The sequence below is a fragment of the Plectropomus leopardus genome, chromosome 8 (genome assembly GCF_008729295.1).
Source record: "Plectropomus leopardus isolate mb chromosome 8, YSFRI_Pleo_2.0, whole genome shotgun sequence".
Taxonomy (NCBI): domain Eukaryota; kingdom Metazoa; phylum Chordata; class Actinopteri; order Perciformes; family Serranidae; genus Plectropomus; species Plectropomus leopardus.
This window is the reverse complement of record NC_056470.1, coordinates 16,288,321-16,302,246: the sequence shown is the minus strand read 5'-3', so window position 1 is coordinate 16,302,246 and position 13,926 is coordinate 16,288,321. Positions and strand designations below refer to the sequence as shown.

At 41.7% G+C, this 13,926-nt stretch overlaps 1 protein-coding gene across 1 annotated transcript; it reads left to right on the top strand.

The window, feature by feature from the left end:
• Window positions 1–701: 701 nt before the first annotated feature.
• LOC121947066 (zinc finger protein 335-like) lies at window positions 702–13,688 on the top strand. The gene is made up of 28 exons (XM_042491951.1): window positions 702–1,080; window positions 2,652–2,845; window positions 3,007–3,283; window positions 3,411–3,488; window positions 4,081–5,211; window positions 5,311–5,496; window positions 5,628–5,792; window positions 5,923–6,181; window positions 6,282–6,459; window positions 6,545–6,657; window positions 6,745–6,763; window positions 6,900–7,016; window positions 7,539–7,615; window positions 7,816–7,976; window positions 8,083–8,303; window positions 8,411–8,510; window positions 8,595–8,683; window positions 8,805–9,061; window positions 9,214–9,328; window positions 9,417–9,614; window positions 9,918–10,060; window positions 10,202–10,341; window positions 10,485–10,582; window positions 11,474–11,560; window positions 11,683–11,766; window positions 11,865–11,924; window positions 12,048–12,153; window positions 12,965–13,688. The coding sequence occupies exons 2-28, from the start codon at window positions 2,654–2,656 to the stop codon at window positions 13,084–13,086; spliced, it is 4,773 nt and encodes a 1,590-aa protein (XP_042347885.1). The 5' UTR covers window positions 702–1,080; window positions 2,652–2,653; the 3' UTR covers window positions 13,087–13,688.
• Window positions 13,689–13,926: the final 238 nt, after the last annotated feature.

Sequence of the window (13,926 nt, the reverse complement as noted above, 5' to 3'; positions counted from 1 at the left end):
CATTTTTTCCTTCACCTCACCATGGCAAGACTATTGTAGATATTATAGTCATGCACCAAGTAGGGACTGCATTATAACTAATGTGTTTTCATAACAATAAACACACAAACTAATGAACCTAGAAGCAGACATTCCCTGCCAGAGCAAAGAAGCATAAAGTCAACGGCAAGGGCCGCCGATTTCAGGAGCGGTGGAAAGTTGAATACCTTTTCACTAAAAAGACAAACGTGTGTGTCTCATTTGTTTCAGTTTTTTTGTTTTGAATAACCAATATGATGTGAGAAGCAGCTGGCACCCAGGTATTTTGCCATTATCTAATCTGGCACCCATTCAAAAAAAAGTTTTAACACTTCTGGCTAAAGTAAATTCACATGCACAACACTATCATGTGTTAGGGACTGTACTGTATTTACATGTAAGGGGTGGCTTGGGAGTCACTTCGTTTTGTGTGTTTTTTTTTTCGTTTCAGATAAATAATGCGATTTTCTTTTTGAAGATTCATTTTTTTTTTTTTTAAAGGAAACAATTGTTTTTTGTATTAACAATGGTAAAAATGATACAAATAAGCAGATGAGAAAATAAACAGGTAAAAAAAAAGAGAAACAAAACAAATAACAAGGAAGTTCGACATATTTAATCCACAGCCAAAAACATACATGTTGTCATGTCTAAATATGTCATGTTATCACTCTCTGCTGTATCGATTATCAATAGTCCCCTGAAACAGCGGCCCTAAGTCTATGCATATTACTCCGCATCCGATTGCGTAATACGCCTTCCACTCAAAACAATAGTCCACTTAGTGATTACAAACATCACATTTACTGAAATATGTTAAACAACATACAACGGCCAGTCGATTACTAAACACAAAATGGTAAAATTGGTAAATACATCCCTGTTCGGTTGAACAACGAGTGGTTTTCGAAAAAGATAATAAATAAGATCCGGTTGCACGGACAGGAAGCAAGGAGAGTCTCATGGCGCCCGACTAGAATGAAGCAACAATTATCGGTTACTAATTTCTGTTCTATTTAGCGCATCTACACTAAAGGATACCTCTCTACTCGAAAACACACGGTAAGAAAAAAGCGTGGAGATTCTAGTACCCGGGAGGGAAAATGTTTTCATTTTCTTCAGGGAGAGCATTTGGGCGGTCTGCCGCAGCTCAGGCCCTCGAGGTCCCCAGTAGAGCTCTCAGAATGCCTGAGTGTAAAACGGCGCTGTTTGGTGTAAAATGGCGCCGCGGAGCAGGCAGGACGAAGGGCAGCTGGGCCCGTTTAAAACGGCTAGCACGCGATGTGTTGAATGGCGTTACATCCAAAATGTCGACATGGCGAGACCAGTGACAGTTCTCGCTTCAGTAGCGTTATCCACTCAACCACTCAAAAACACCAGGAGACTATTATATGTCTTTCGCAGCTTTATTGAACAAAATACCGAGTTGACAACAATGCTCGTTAGCCAGCTAAAAGCTAACGTTAGCTGTTGTGGTACATCGCGAGCTAACGTTAGTTTCTGTTGGCATCAAGTTTCGAAATAACTTTACTGTTGTCCATGCCTGAAGTCAGTTTGTACATATAGTCACACTTCACCAGCCAACGCGTGTACTATTCAGCACCAAAATTTAGACATTTAGGTCATTAACATTAACGTTGACGTCCTCGAGTGAAAATATTTATTATAGCTAAGTTACCAAGTAGACCTTGGCTAAGGTAAATGCTAACGTCAGTTGTGAGAAACCATCGTAGCGGTCGTTTCCAAGTTTTCCGAAATAAAAAAAATGCTCAGAAAACATATTAATCACACTGTGATGATTAACTAACTCAACATCCTTTACTTAAATTAATATTGGAAAATACCTAAAACACCCTGGAGAAAAATACTTATTTCAAGTCCAGACAAACTGCATCAGTAAATTGTACATATTATCACAAACTCACTTAGCTATCGGGTGGAGATGAATTAAAGTATAAAGAGAGTATAAAGTGTTAGCACATCCCAACTGTGTTTAAGTATATCAGAGTAAATGTACTTTTATTATTTTCAACCCTTTGGATATAAATATTGTCCAGGTAGCTGTTTTAAACTCTGTCCATGTGCACTCCATTTGTTATGTAGTACAGACCCATTATTGGTATCACAGATCATGTAAAAGGTCTCATAGAGACACACCAAATATAAACTGTTCACAGCTCAAAGTGACTTTAAAACAGTAACAGTCGGTTGCCTGTCTGTCAGAGTTCATGGCCGCTGGACATCACAAAATAACCTTAAAAAGGCAAATATTGTATTTTACAGAAAACTGATCATTTGAGTAACTTTTTCAAGTATTATTTACAGTATCTTCCTCAGATTAGAGATAGTTTCACAAACTTTCTATTTTGCCATCCAAGATGCCTGCTGGACTCAAAATTCCTAGTTTTGTTGTAAAAGTTGTTCTATACTTTGTGGTTTATTTAGTGACAAAGTAGCTGGGAATACAGTATGTAATGTTGTGCAAACATCCTGAACAATAATGAGTAACAGAGCTGTCCTAAGGCAGGGAACCAAAGAACTAGACATGAGTTGTGTTCATTTGAACAGAGTGAGCTTGCAGTAATGCCTAATGCTTTACACACTTTAGATTAATGTTTCACTTTTGTGGATAGTCATGGATTCGGAGGAGAATGAGGTGGAGAGCAGCAGCGATGCAGGTCCCTCAGGGATGGAGGAGCCGTCTGAAAGTGGCATGGGTATGGAGTCATCAGAGGCCATGTCTGCAGACAGCAGTGATGCTGCTGCCTCTCATGGACAGGCCCCAGAGTCTGACTGCCATGTGGGACAGAGCTCAGAGGGCCTTGTGGTAAGCTTTTTCAATGAAAAAAAAAATCTGATGTTTTTTTCATTTTTTGTGCAGGGAGAAAACAGTTACTTACTACATGCATCAAAACCTTATATAGCAGTTTGGCTTTTGTCAGAAAAGTTTCTTAATCGCCACGTCATTCTCGTCCCCTCCGTGACAAGGTGTTCATCCCAGAGACCAGCTCTAGTACAGACGTCAGAATTTCATCAGTCCACCTCCCAGACTCCTCCTCAGTGGCCCAGTCCACCAGCGTGTCCAGCGTGTCCACGGTGACTCAGTCAGTGCTGGTGTCTGAGTCAGCCCAAGTGTTGGTCCACTCTAGTGCTGCATCTGAAGGAGCCATGATGGTTTCTGACTCAACTGCTTCTACCTCGTCAGACCTCGGGTCTGCCATTGACAAGATCATAGAGTCCACCATCGGCCCTGATATCATGAATGGTATTTCCACTTAAACTCCACTTCCCATTGTAGCATCATTGCTGAGCAGCTTTAAGGTTGTGTCAGTTTGATGAGTTTACCATAATGTGGCAGCTTTCTTGTCCTGTGTGAACTGTTCTTCTGATAGGTTGCATAGCTGTGACCAGTGCAGAAGATGGAGGTGCAGAAACAACACAGTATCTGATATTACAAGGACCAGATGATGGTAAGTTAATTTTCAAAGTGAATGAGAAAATAATGATTATGTTTATACAGGGTTCCCACGGTGATGGAAATCCTGTCTGTCTTTCTTTCTGTTTGTTAGTTCTTGTTTTTAAAAACAGTTTTGAAGGCATGTTTTCTTTAAAAAGTTTTGGCAGTTTTTTCTTTTTAAGATTTTTGGAGGTTTTTATTCTTTAACATTTTTGCCGATTTTTATGGAAAACATTCTGGTGATTCAAATGTCAAAGCAATTTCTTTTTTGTTTGTTTTTAATTTATGAAAGGCATGTTTTGTTTAAAAATTGCAAAAATGACACAAATGTCTGGGCTAGTAAAGTCAATGAAATTTGTGGGAACTCTGTTTATGTAATAGAAGCAATATACGTAATACTCTGGTGGGACATGACTCATATAGCATTAGTTCATAGAGTGGGAAAATTATTAGCATAAACTCATGACTCAACTTTATTTTAGTCCTACAGGAAGTGAATTTTTATGTTAGTAATTTAAAATCAACTGAACTTGATAACACACATTATGGGAATATTTTTTGACCAAATAATATTTCATCCATCTATATGTATTTCTCTGCTACAGGGGCTCCTATGGTAGCCCAGATGTCATCTTCGGCCCTCTCTGATCGTATCGCCATAGAAGCTCTCGTAGAAGGCCCCACGTCCACCTGTCGGGATCAGGGAGACCTGCAGGGCAACCTTGAACCCGACCAGCCCGACGATCAGCCTGGTCACTCGTGTTACCCAGAGGACAGCAGCAGTCAGCCTGACCAGCCCCAGCACTCCCACCCCTCCCAGTACATGGACTGCAGTGCAGATGGCCCAGACCAGACAGGAGAGTCTTCGTCTTCCTATGTGGAGTGTTCAGGCGAGGAACCTGACCAGACGCGCTCTCAGTCAGGGTTCCCTGACTACAGCGGGGATAACAGTGACCAGGACCTGCCTGGATATGTGGAATGCAGTGGGGCTGACTCAAACCCAACCAGCCGAGGCCACTATGTGGTGGAGTGCAGCGCCGGGTATCTGGAGTGTGCGGTGGATGATGGAGAGCAACCACATCATTCACGCAGTTACATTGACAGTAGTGCAGACCACCGGACACAGACAAGTCGACAGTATGGCGCACAGTATGGAGCGGAGTGTGTTGCAGCTGCAGACTCTGAACAACCAGGTTGTTCTCAGTATCAAGCGAGGGACGATGATGACGACGATGAGCAGAACCAGGATCCAGATCAGCCGCAGCACTCCCAACAGCAGCCCCAACACTCCTGTTACATGGAAAGCAGCAATGGTCCAGAGGCCTCTCTGTATGCTGATGACAGCTCCTCATCAGACCACCCTCTGGCAGACACGGCAGGTTCAGGCGGGCTTCCTGAGGCGTTAGAGTGCAGCGAGAGCCAGCCTGGGCCCTACATCAGCAGCAGTGGGACATACACCGCAAATCCAGAGCCTGAGCTGGCTCAACAGTGCTCGCCCAGCCAAGAGGAACCTGAAGGTTCCCAGGGGGCTCAGGATGAGGCTGGGCTGATCAGGGAGATGGAGACATCGACGGTGGCAGAAGGCTCCGAAGACAGAGCACCAAATCTGGCTGAGTTGGAGGAGATGATGGAAGTGGTGATTGTACAGCAGTTCAAGTGTAAGATGTGCCCATACAAGAGCACCTCTAAAGACACACTCATCAACCACATGAGAGACAAACACTTCAAAACTGCAGGTGAAGTGGTATGGTTGATTATGTGTCATTGTTATGTGGGGGGATTTTGAATTTTTTCTTTATTGACATTTTTTTGGTGGTATCATATTCGGTTTTCAGGGGACATGTCAAAGAAGCGTAAACGTGGTCGGCCTCCTAAAAGTGAAACTTTTGCCCGTCGCCAGGCAGAGAGGGAGGAAGCTGAAGAGAGGAAGGCAGCAAAGGCGAAGGCTGCGAAGGCTGCTCCACAAGCAGAAGAAGAGGAGGATGATATTGTGGATGCTGGTGCTATTGATGACACTGAAGGTTAGTGAGGAAGACTTTCTGTAAACCCCCAAGGCAGATGAGCGTTTATGCTTTTCTGAATTAGTGAGTCAGTCAAAAGATAAGAATAATATTCACATTTCCCTCTCCCTGCCCCTTTCTCTTTTTTTCAGAGGATAGTGACTACAATCCTGCAGAGGAGGATTGCAAAGGTAGACCACCTGCCATTATAAAGAAGCCTGCTCCTCCTATCTCTTCCTCCTCCCAAGGGCGTCCTCGACGCAAGGTTGGCCGTCCAAGGAAATACAGCCTTTTAGAAGAAGGCTACAACAGCAAAGGTTGGTTTTCAGTTTTGACAGAGCAAAAACAAATCCAGCCTAACACTGCTCATAGATGAGAGAGACTCCATAAATCTCACAACTTTAGGTTTCTTTGTTTTCATCCTTGTCTTTCATTGGTTTGTTGCAGAAGCAGAGAGCGTTCATAAGAAGCCCAGGGTCAGTGCAGATACCAGTGCACCTGAAGAAGCAAGCTCTTCTGGGCTAAACAATGGTCCTGCTGTGGTTGGTGATGGAGACACAGCTGAGGCAGCAATTAGCCAGTCAGACTCTGAGAACAAAGACCCCTCATCCAACACACAGCCAGAGGAGGAGTTCTTTCAAAGGAAACGTGGCCGACCCTCCAAGCGTTTCCTTCGCAAGAAGTATAAGAAGTATATAAATAGAAAGTAAGCATCAAATTTTAAATTTGTGTGAAATTTGTGTTCCAAATAGTATTGCGTATTATTACAACAGTAATAGTTCCTCTTTCTCTTCATCATCTTACAGTCGGTACTATAAATCCCTCAAACCGCTCCTGAGACCTCACAACTGCTGGATCTGTGGCTCACGCTTCCTCACTCAAGAAGATTTGCGCTTCCACGTGGACTCCCATGAAGGCAACGACCCAGAGCTCTTCAAGTGCCTCCAGTGCAACTATCGCTGCAAGCGTTGGTCGTCACTTAAGGTGAGTCGCAATAAAACAGGTCGCACCATACAGGTTACATGCATGTTTGCGTGGTATCCTAAAAGTCTTGCGGTCTTTTTTGCAGGAACACATGTTCAATCATGAAGGCACTAAGCCATTCAAGTGTGAGGAGTGTGATTACACAAGTGTCTACAGGAAAGATGTCATTCGCCATTCAGCAGTGCACAACAAAGATAAGTAAGTAACAAACACAATTCCTCACACAGAGCTCATTTTGCAAGTTTTAAAATATTGTTAATGATTTTTTTCTTTTCTATCCAACAGGAAAAGAAAGACTGAGTTGGTAAGACATTCAGATATTATGCATTCTTAATGTTGCAGCAGAATTGCTGCTGTCTGTTTCCTGTTTTGGCTTGTTTTTGGTGTCTTTTCTGTCACTTGACTAATCAGTTTTGTTGCTTTTGTGCTCACTCCTGCAGGCACCAAAGGTGTCAGAGTTCCTCTGCCCTGTGTGTCACAGGGTTTACCCCATGCAGAAGAGACTGACCCAGCACATGAAGACGCACAGCTCAGAGAAACCACACATGTGTGATAAGGTCAGATAACAAAGATGTACAATTCAAAAGCACATAGAGACCACTAATGTTTTTATTTGTGTCTGAGATTTGACAAATACAGGAGATATGTTATCACCGGTTCTCTCCTGACAAGCATTTTCATGTTCTCCGTCAAACTTACAGTATATTGTTCACTTAAACACATAATTCAGGTTAATGGTTTAACGTGGGTAAAAGAGCATGGTTTTGACCTGCTCTATATTGTGAAATGGTGCTATTTAAGTAAAATTGACTTGACTTGACTGGTAACCCATTCAGGATTTCCTATGAAGATATTCCTGGAAAAGTCCATAGCTATAATGATTTGGGGGGAAGATTATTACCCTTGTAAAACACTTATTTTATCTCCCTTCCTTCTATTACATGATTTACCTGCCCAATAGAACATTTTTGTTGTGACAATCTTTACAGGAAAGTGAGTGTACGCATTATTTTATGGACTTTTTTATCCACTGTAAAGTGCTCCAAAATTTAATTGAACATGCCTTTCTGTCTTTGCAGTGTGGCAAATCCTTCAAGAAACGGTACACATTCAAAATGCACCTACTGACCCACATCCAGAGTCTTGGAGACAGCAAGTCAGTACTGATTTTTTTTCCATGTCTTTTATTTGTCACTTGTCAGTCTTTATTTAAAAAAAACATGCATGTAACAGAATTGTTGAATTAGCACTTTGGGTTTGAATGTGTCTGAATGCATCATCATTAGTCATTTGTTGTTTCATGCTAGTAATGATGATGTCATCACAGTGAATAACTCTCGGATGTGCATGTGTCAGGTTCAAGTGTGAATTTTGCGAATACACTTGTGACAACAAGAAACTGCTGCTGAACCATCAGCTGTCCCACACCAATGACCGGCCGTTCAAGTGTGACTACTGCAAATACTCCACCTCTAAAGAGGAGTTCCTGGTCTCTCATCTGGCCATCAAACACACAGGTCAGTGTGGCAGGAAGACTTAATTAATTTATTTATACTAAACATGTTATCATGTTCACCTCATAAAGGTAAAACTGCGCAACACTTAACACTTTGTCCTTTACAGGGGAGAAGCCTTTCTCCTGTGATATGTGTCACTTCACGACCAAACACAGGAAGAACTTGCGTCTGCATGTGCAGTGTCGCCACCCTGAGGCGTTTGACGAGTGGTCTGTGGCTCACCCAGAGGAGCCTGTCCGGAGGCGACGCAAACCCTTCTTCACCCTACAACAGATAGAGGAGCTCAAACAGCAACATGACGAGACACAGGATTTGCAGAACACTATTGTGAGTCAGTTAGAGCTTTATTTGTTATTTATCTTGGGCCCAATTTGGATATATGTTTATTTGGCACTGGGAGATGATAACTGTTTTTTTTCACCCTCCTTTATTAGGTTGCAGTGGATTCTGCGACACTACAAGCCATGCAGGGTATGGAAAATGCTTCCGTGTCCCAGGATGCGCTGGGAAACACCACCATCATCTATGAACAAGGTCAGTCCTGTCATTCAAGAATCAGTCAGTGTTTCTGGTGATGTATGTCTTCTAAATTTGACTTTTCCTCCTTGTGCTCCTCAGCTGAATCCAGTGATCAATCTGCCCAGAATGCCCTCGACCTGCTGCTGAATATGAGCAATGCCCGGGAACTGGTTGGAAATGCCTTACAGGTTGGTGCAATGGCTCATCAAAACTTTCACTTTACATTAGCAGGCAACATTTACGTGAAAATCCACTTGAAATTTGTAAATAAGTGTGAAACATTGTGTAAAAATTGACTGTGCTCCTTAGGTGGCGGTGCTGAAGTCAGATGGCAAAGCTTTGGAAAAGGGCACGTGGAGTACAGTGACCACAACACCGGGCCAGGCCCAAAAGGTGGTGACCTTCCACGTGTCTGAGAACGGTGAGACGGTGCTGCAAGAGGCATACGAGGCAGCAACCTCTGAAACAGGAGAGCTCACTCAGATCGCCATTGAAGCCTATGAGGGTGGAGGCGATTTCAGTGTGGTGGAACAGGCAGCTGAAGAGATCCACAGCCCTGGATACAGGTAATAGTGGGGACTTTAAGTGGGAGAGTGGGATGTCCTCTAATAATTTTGAAAACTCAGTCACATGACAACTTTAACTATAATGAGATTGAATGTGGGACTTCATGATTTCTAAACCGCTATCAAAATGTTCTAAAACTGTGTGTTTGCAGTAATGAAGAGAGCAGTCCTTCTCAGGCTGCAGAAGTGTCCGGGTCAGAGAGTCTGAAAAGTGACAAGTACTACCTTACATCTGCACTGCCTGATGGTGTTCTGCAGCAGGTGGAGGTAACTGTGATAGATCTATTTTTTGCATGTAAACATCGGTCTACACAAGGTATCCTTCCTCTGACTGAGTTTTTTTGTTTTCTGTCAGCTGAGCAGTGAAGCTCCAGCCTCTCCCTCTGCTGTGAGCTCTCCCGGTATGAGCACAAAGAGGTTTTCCTGTCGAATATGCATGGAGTCTTTCCACGGACGCTCTGACATGGAAAACCACAAGAGGGCACACTTGGATCCAAACACCTTCAAGTGTCCTGACTGTGATTTTACCTCCACTTCCTGGCCAGAGGTCAAGGTCAGTCTTCAACTCTGTTCTCAAGTCTGTTTTTTTTTTTATCTTAAAAAACCTTAATAATCTACTAAAGTCATGGGTTGCTTTCATAAATTGTCCTAAGATTTTGACACTCAGATTAATATTCAACAGCTCATCCAATAAAGTTTTAACAGGATCAAAGAAACCTTGGCAGCATTTCCACACTCTTAAGTAATTTCAAAGGCATTTTTATGTATTTTAGGGCTTTTTTGTCATATTAAAAGTATTTCTGTCCTGAACCCTTCGTCTGACACTGACTTTTCCTGATGTATATCCTTTTCTTAGGCTCACATGGGGCTGCATTCCTACCTACGCCCTCACAAGTGTCCAAACTGTAGCTTTGCCTCCAAGAACAAGAAAGATCTGCGGCGACACATGATGACACACACCAATGAAAAACCGTTTTCTTGCAAACTTTGCGGACAAAGGTGGGAGTGTAATTCATTTAAATAATCATAAAACTTGTATTTGGTTAACATTTAGAACTCAATATATTTATACACATTAGGTCACAAGGTGGAAATGAACAGCTGCCAATGCTGATGTGTTTTTTCCCCCCAATATCTCAGGTTTAACCGTAATGGCCATCTGAAGTTTCACATGGAGCGTCTCCATAATCAGGATCATCCCGCTCGCAAAAGCCGCACAGCCACATCTCAGCAAACCATCATAGTGAACAGTGATGAGGAGGCGCTGGCCACGCTACAATGTAAGGAACACAAATAAAATAAAAATGTATCAATGATATCAGGTATTGGGCATTGAAATGTGTTTACTGGTAATAAACAGAGGCCACATTCAGTGTAAAACCATGTCTCAAAAATCTCAACTTAATGTGTTTGTGTCTAACAGCTCTACAGGCACATCAGACCGTGATCACTCCAGAGCGGCTGCAGGCTCTGGGACAGGAGCACATCATTGTAGCTCAAGAACAGGCACTATCAGACCAGGTAACAGCATCCCTTCACACTATACTGGACGTACTTGAAATTTACAGGAGCTGTATGTGACAACATACATTTGTGGAAAGAGTGCCAAAATGGCATGGTGCCGACAGAGCTAACAGTGTTAACTTGAGGAGGGAACCAGAGAGAGGGCATTAAGCTTCCACCACTGTAGGATTGGTTAGCTTATCAGTGGTTACTGCCATATGAGTGCAGTGCAGAGTGGCAGGTTAGCTAGTGAGTCGGATACTCACAAAGAGAGTCATATGCACCATCGTGGATGCACAGCAGGCCGGACTGTCAACAACAAATAGAGTTGCATGGATAGTAACACAGAGGTAGCCTGACTTGCATTGCTATATCTTTGCATAGCAGATACCAGTTTGCTGCTACATTAATGTTCTGAATGTTGGATACAGCTCCTTTATCATACTCCTTTTGGAATACAAGGTTCCCGCCACGGTCATGGAATAGCTGGAAAAGTAATGAAATGTCCTAATCATGTTTTCCAGGCCTTGAAAAGTCATGAAATTAGTAAAAAAAATATGTAGTCAATGTAACATAACCACAAATTTATTTTCTGCAGCTGTCAATGTCGATGTGTAACATTTTGTTTACCGTCAACATACATGTCTTCATTTTCTCCTCATGTGCTGTCTCTCTCTTCATGTATGCCATATAGCTGAAATTATGTTTGAAAAGAGTTTGAATATAATATGTTGAAAAAATGCTGGGCAGGTAGGGCAAGAAAAAAAGTAATGCTATTAAAAGTAATTAAAAAAGTCATCAATTTTTGTCCATAAAATAGTGTGGGAACCCTGGAAATAGTTTTTTTGTATACAGTGTGTAGCAACTCTGTGTTTTATAACTAAATGCATTGATGTGCACATCAATCAGGAGGAGGGCACATACATCCAGCAGATAACCACCATCGATGGACAGACAGTTCAGCACCTGATGACCGGAGAGAACCAGGTGACTGAGGTATGAGACATTTTTTAGATTCTACCAGGAGAGGAATGGACTATCAGAAACATAAATATATCTAAAGCAGAGCCCTCTCAATATTCTTTAGCATTAATCTCAACTCATTTGTCCTGTTTCAGGTTCAGTACATCATCTCCCAGGATGGCGTGCAGCACCTGATCCCTCAGGAGTATGTAGTAGTAGCTGATGGCAACCACATACAGGTCAGTGTATGATCTTATAAGAAGTCCCCAAAGCTAATGTATACATGCATTGTTTTAAGGTAATAATGTCTTGTTCTAATGGCTCCTCTGTTCCTCAGATGCCGGATGGACAGATCATCCAGTACGAGCATGACGGGGCCTTTCTGCAGGAGCAACAGGTGAGGCAGATGTTGATCACTACAGTTCAAGAATTTAACAAAATGAGGCAATTAACTTATAATGCCCCAAGTGAGAGGTGTTTGTTTTTGGACTAAATTGCTCCATGTTCTTGATGTGTTCAGATTGCTGTGAGTCATGACGGTCAGATCCAGTATCTACCGGTGAGCTCGGAGCAACAGATGGTGAATGCTGAAGATATGGAGGCTGCTGCCCACTCTGCTGTCACAGGTTGGCTCTCTTAGGGAACAGATTGCACTTCACTTGTTTTATATTCAGTCCTCCACTACACTGTTAGATTGTTTGTATTTACCAAATTCACTGCACATCTTGGCTGTGATTTTGCTCGTAGCATTTTCAGAAACACACCACAAGTTTGCAGGTTTGAAAATGACCTTTCAGCTTTGGATGTCCTGATAGAGTTTTTTGCCCCTGATCCTGATGTCATTTAACAATGAGCATCAGCCAATACTGATCAGATACATCTGTTTTCTTAGATAATCAGCTGCAATTGCACTTCAAGTACATTTAAGTTATTCAAATAAATCTGGAGCATATGCTATTCAACTGAATAACTCCATAAAGCAAAAAAGCCTGCACCAAAGCTGTTCCTTAATGTTTAATTTTTATTTTATGTTTTTCTAAATGCACTCTGCATTGCTATGCATGAAAACTTTGCAAAAAAAACATCTGTGTGACAGCTGAAACAAAGGATTGGACTGGGCTCTAATGGTTCAGTAAAGTTGATCCCGATAAGTTAAAAAAAATGTCTTGATCGGCTCCACATCTGATCTTTAATATCAGATTAGGGCATCCCAACTTTTAGCTGTTGACTTTACTTATGAAATCTACCCGATAAAAAATATTTAAATTTTAAACCTAAATTTCAAACCTCAGAGTAATGAATGGAAACATTATTGCCTCCTGTAATGTTGACGCTTTGGAAAATGGTGACAAAAGGTAAAATTTGCTTGCATGAACCATTATGATGAATACCAATAGTATCTACAGCAAACCAAGTGGATAATCTTTGCTCTTGTAGCTGTAGCAGATGCAGCCATGGCGCAGACACAGACAGTCTACACTGAAGCTACACCCGAACAGCTGGAACAGCTGCAGCAGCAAGGCATCCACTATGATGTCATTACCTTCACAGACGAGTAGGTGGATATTTAAACCTACCAGGATGCAACCCACTACAAACCACTATGAGCTGACAAGTACAGTGACCTCAACTTATTTATGCATTCAGCTGGCTGTGAACTTAAGCATAATCTCCTCCACAGTTTCTTCTGCTCGGAGGCGGTCGCACTGTTCAATAAAATCAACAACCTTTTGTAAATTCAGATTATTGCACCCATTGCTTCTAACTTAATCATAGGGGCATTTAAGAGTTTATTTAGCAAGGTTGGTCTGTTCTGTAATTATTAAAGATGAGATGATGATGTGTTTACGTGCCTCAATTGCTTCCATTTGCAAGACAATGTAATCAAAGAAAATGAAATGGCTTATATCATGTTTTAGAAAATATACTCAGCATCAAAATGAACATTTTAGTTTTTGAATGGAATAAAACAAAAAGGGAGTGTTTATTTATGACCTGCAAGGATAAAGTTAATTGTTAGAAAGCCACAGTATTGTGTTTACTAAATTTTGTTATGTACATAACTTTTGCATTTGTCTTCTGTTCCTTGATGAGGGGATTTGGTGGATGTGAAGTGTTTAATAAGCTGAAAACTGACACCAAATAAATCACTTTGTGTATACTTGTGTATTCCAAGTATTAAGTCCATAAATGTCCAGGTTTTGCTGTATAAGATAAACTTTGCTTGATTTTTTTATTTTGGAAAATAATGTATAGATGAGACAAAAGTAATCCCTTCTTAATCAGCACTTGTGACCCACTAAAGGTGAAGAGGTTATTTTTCTGCAGACTCCACCCTATGTTCTCTGTATTTTATTTTATTTTATTATTTTGCTGTGCTGTGCAGCACCTGATCCCTC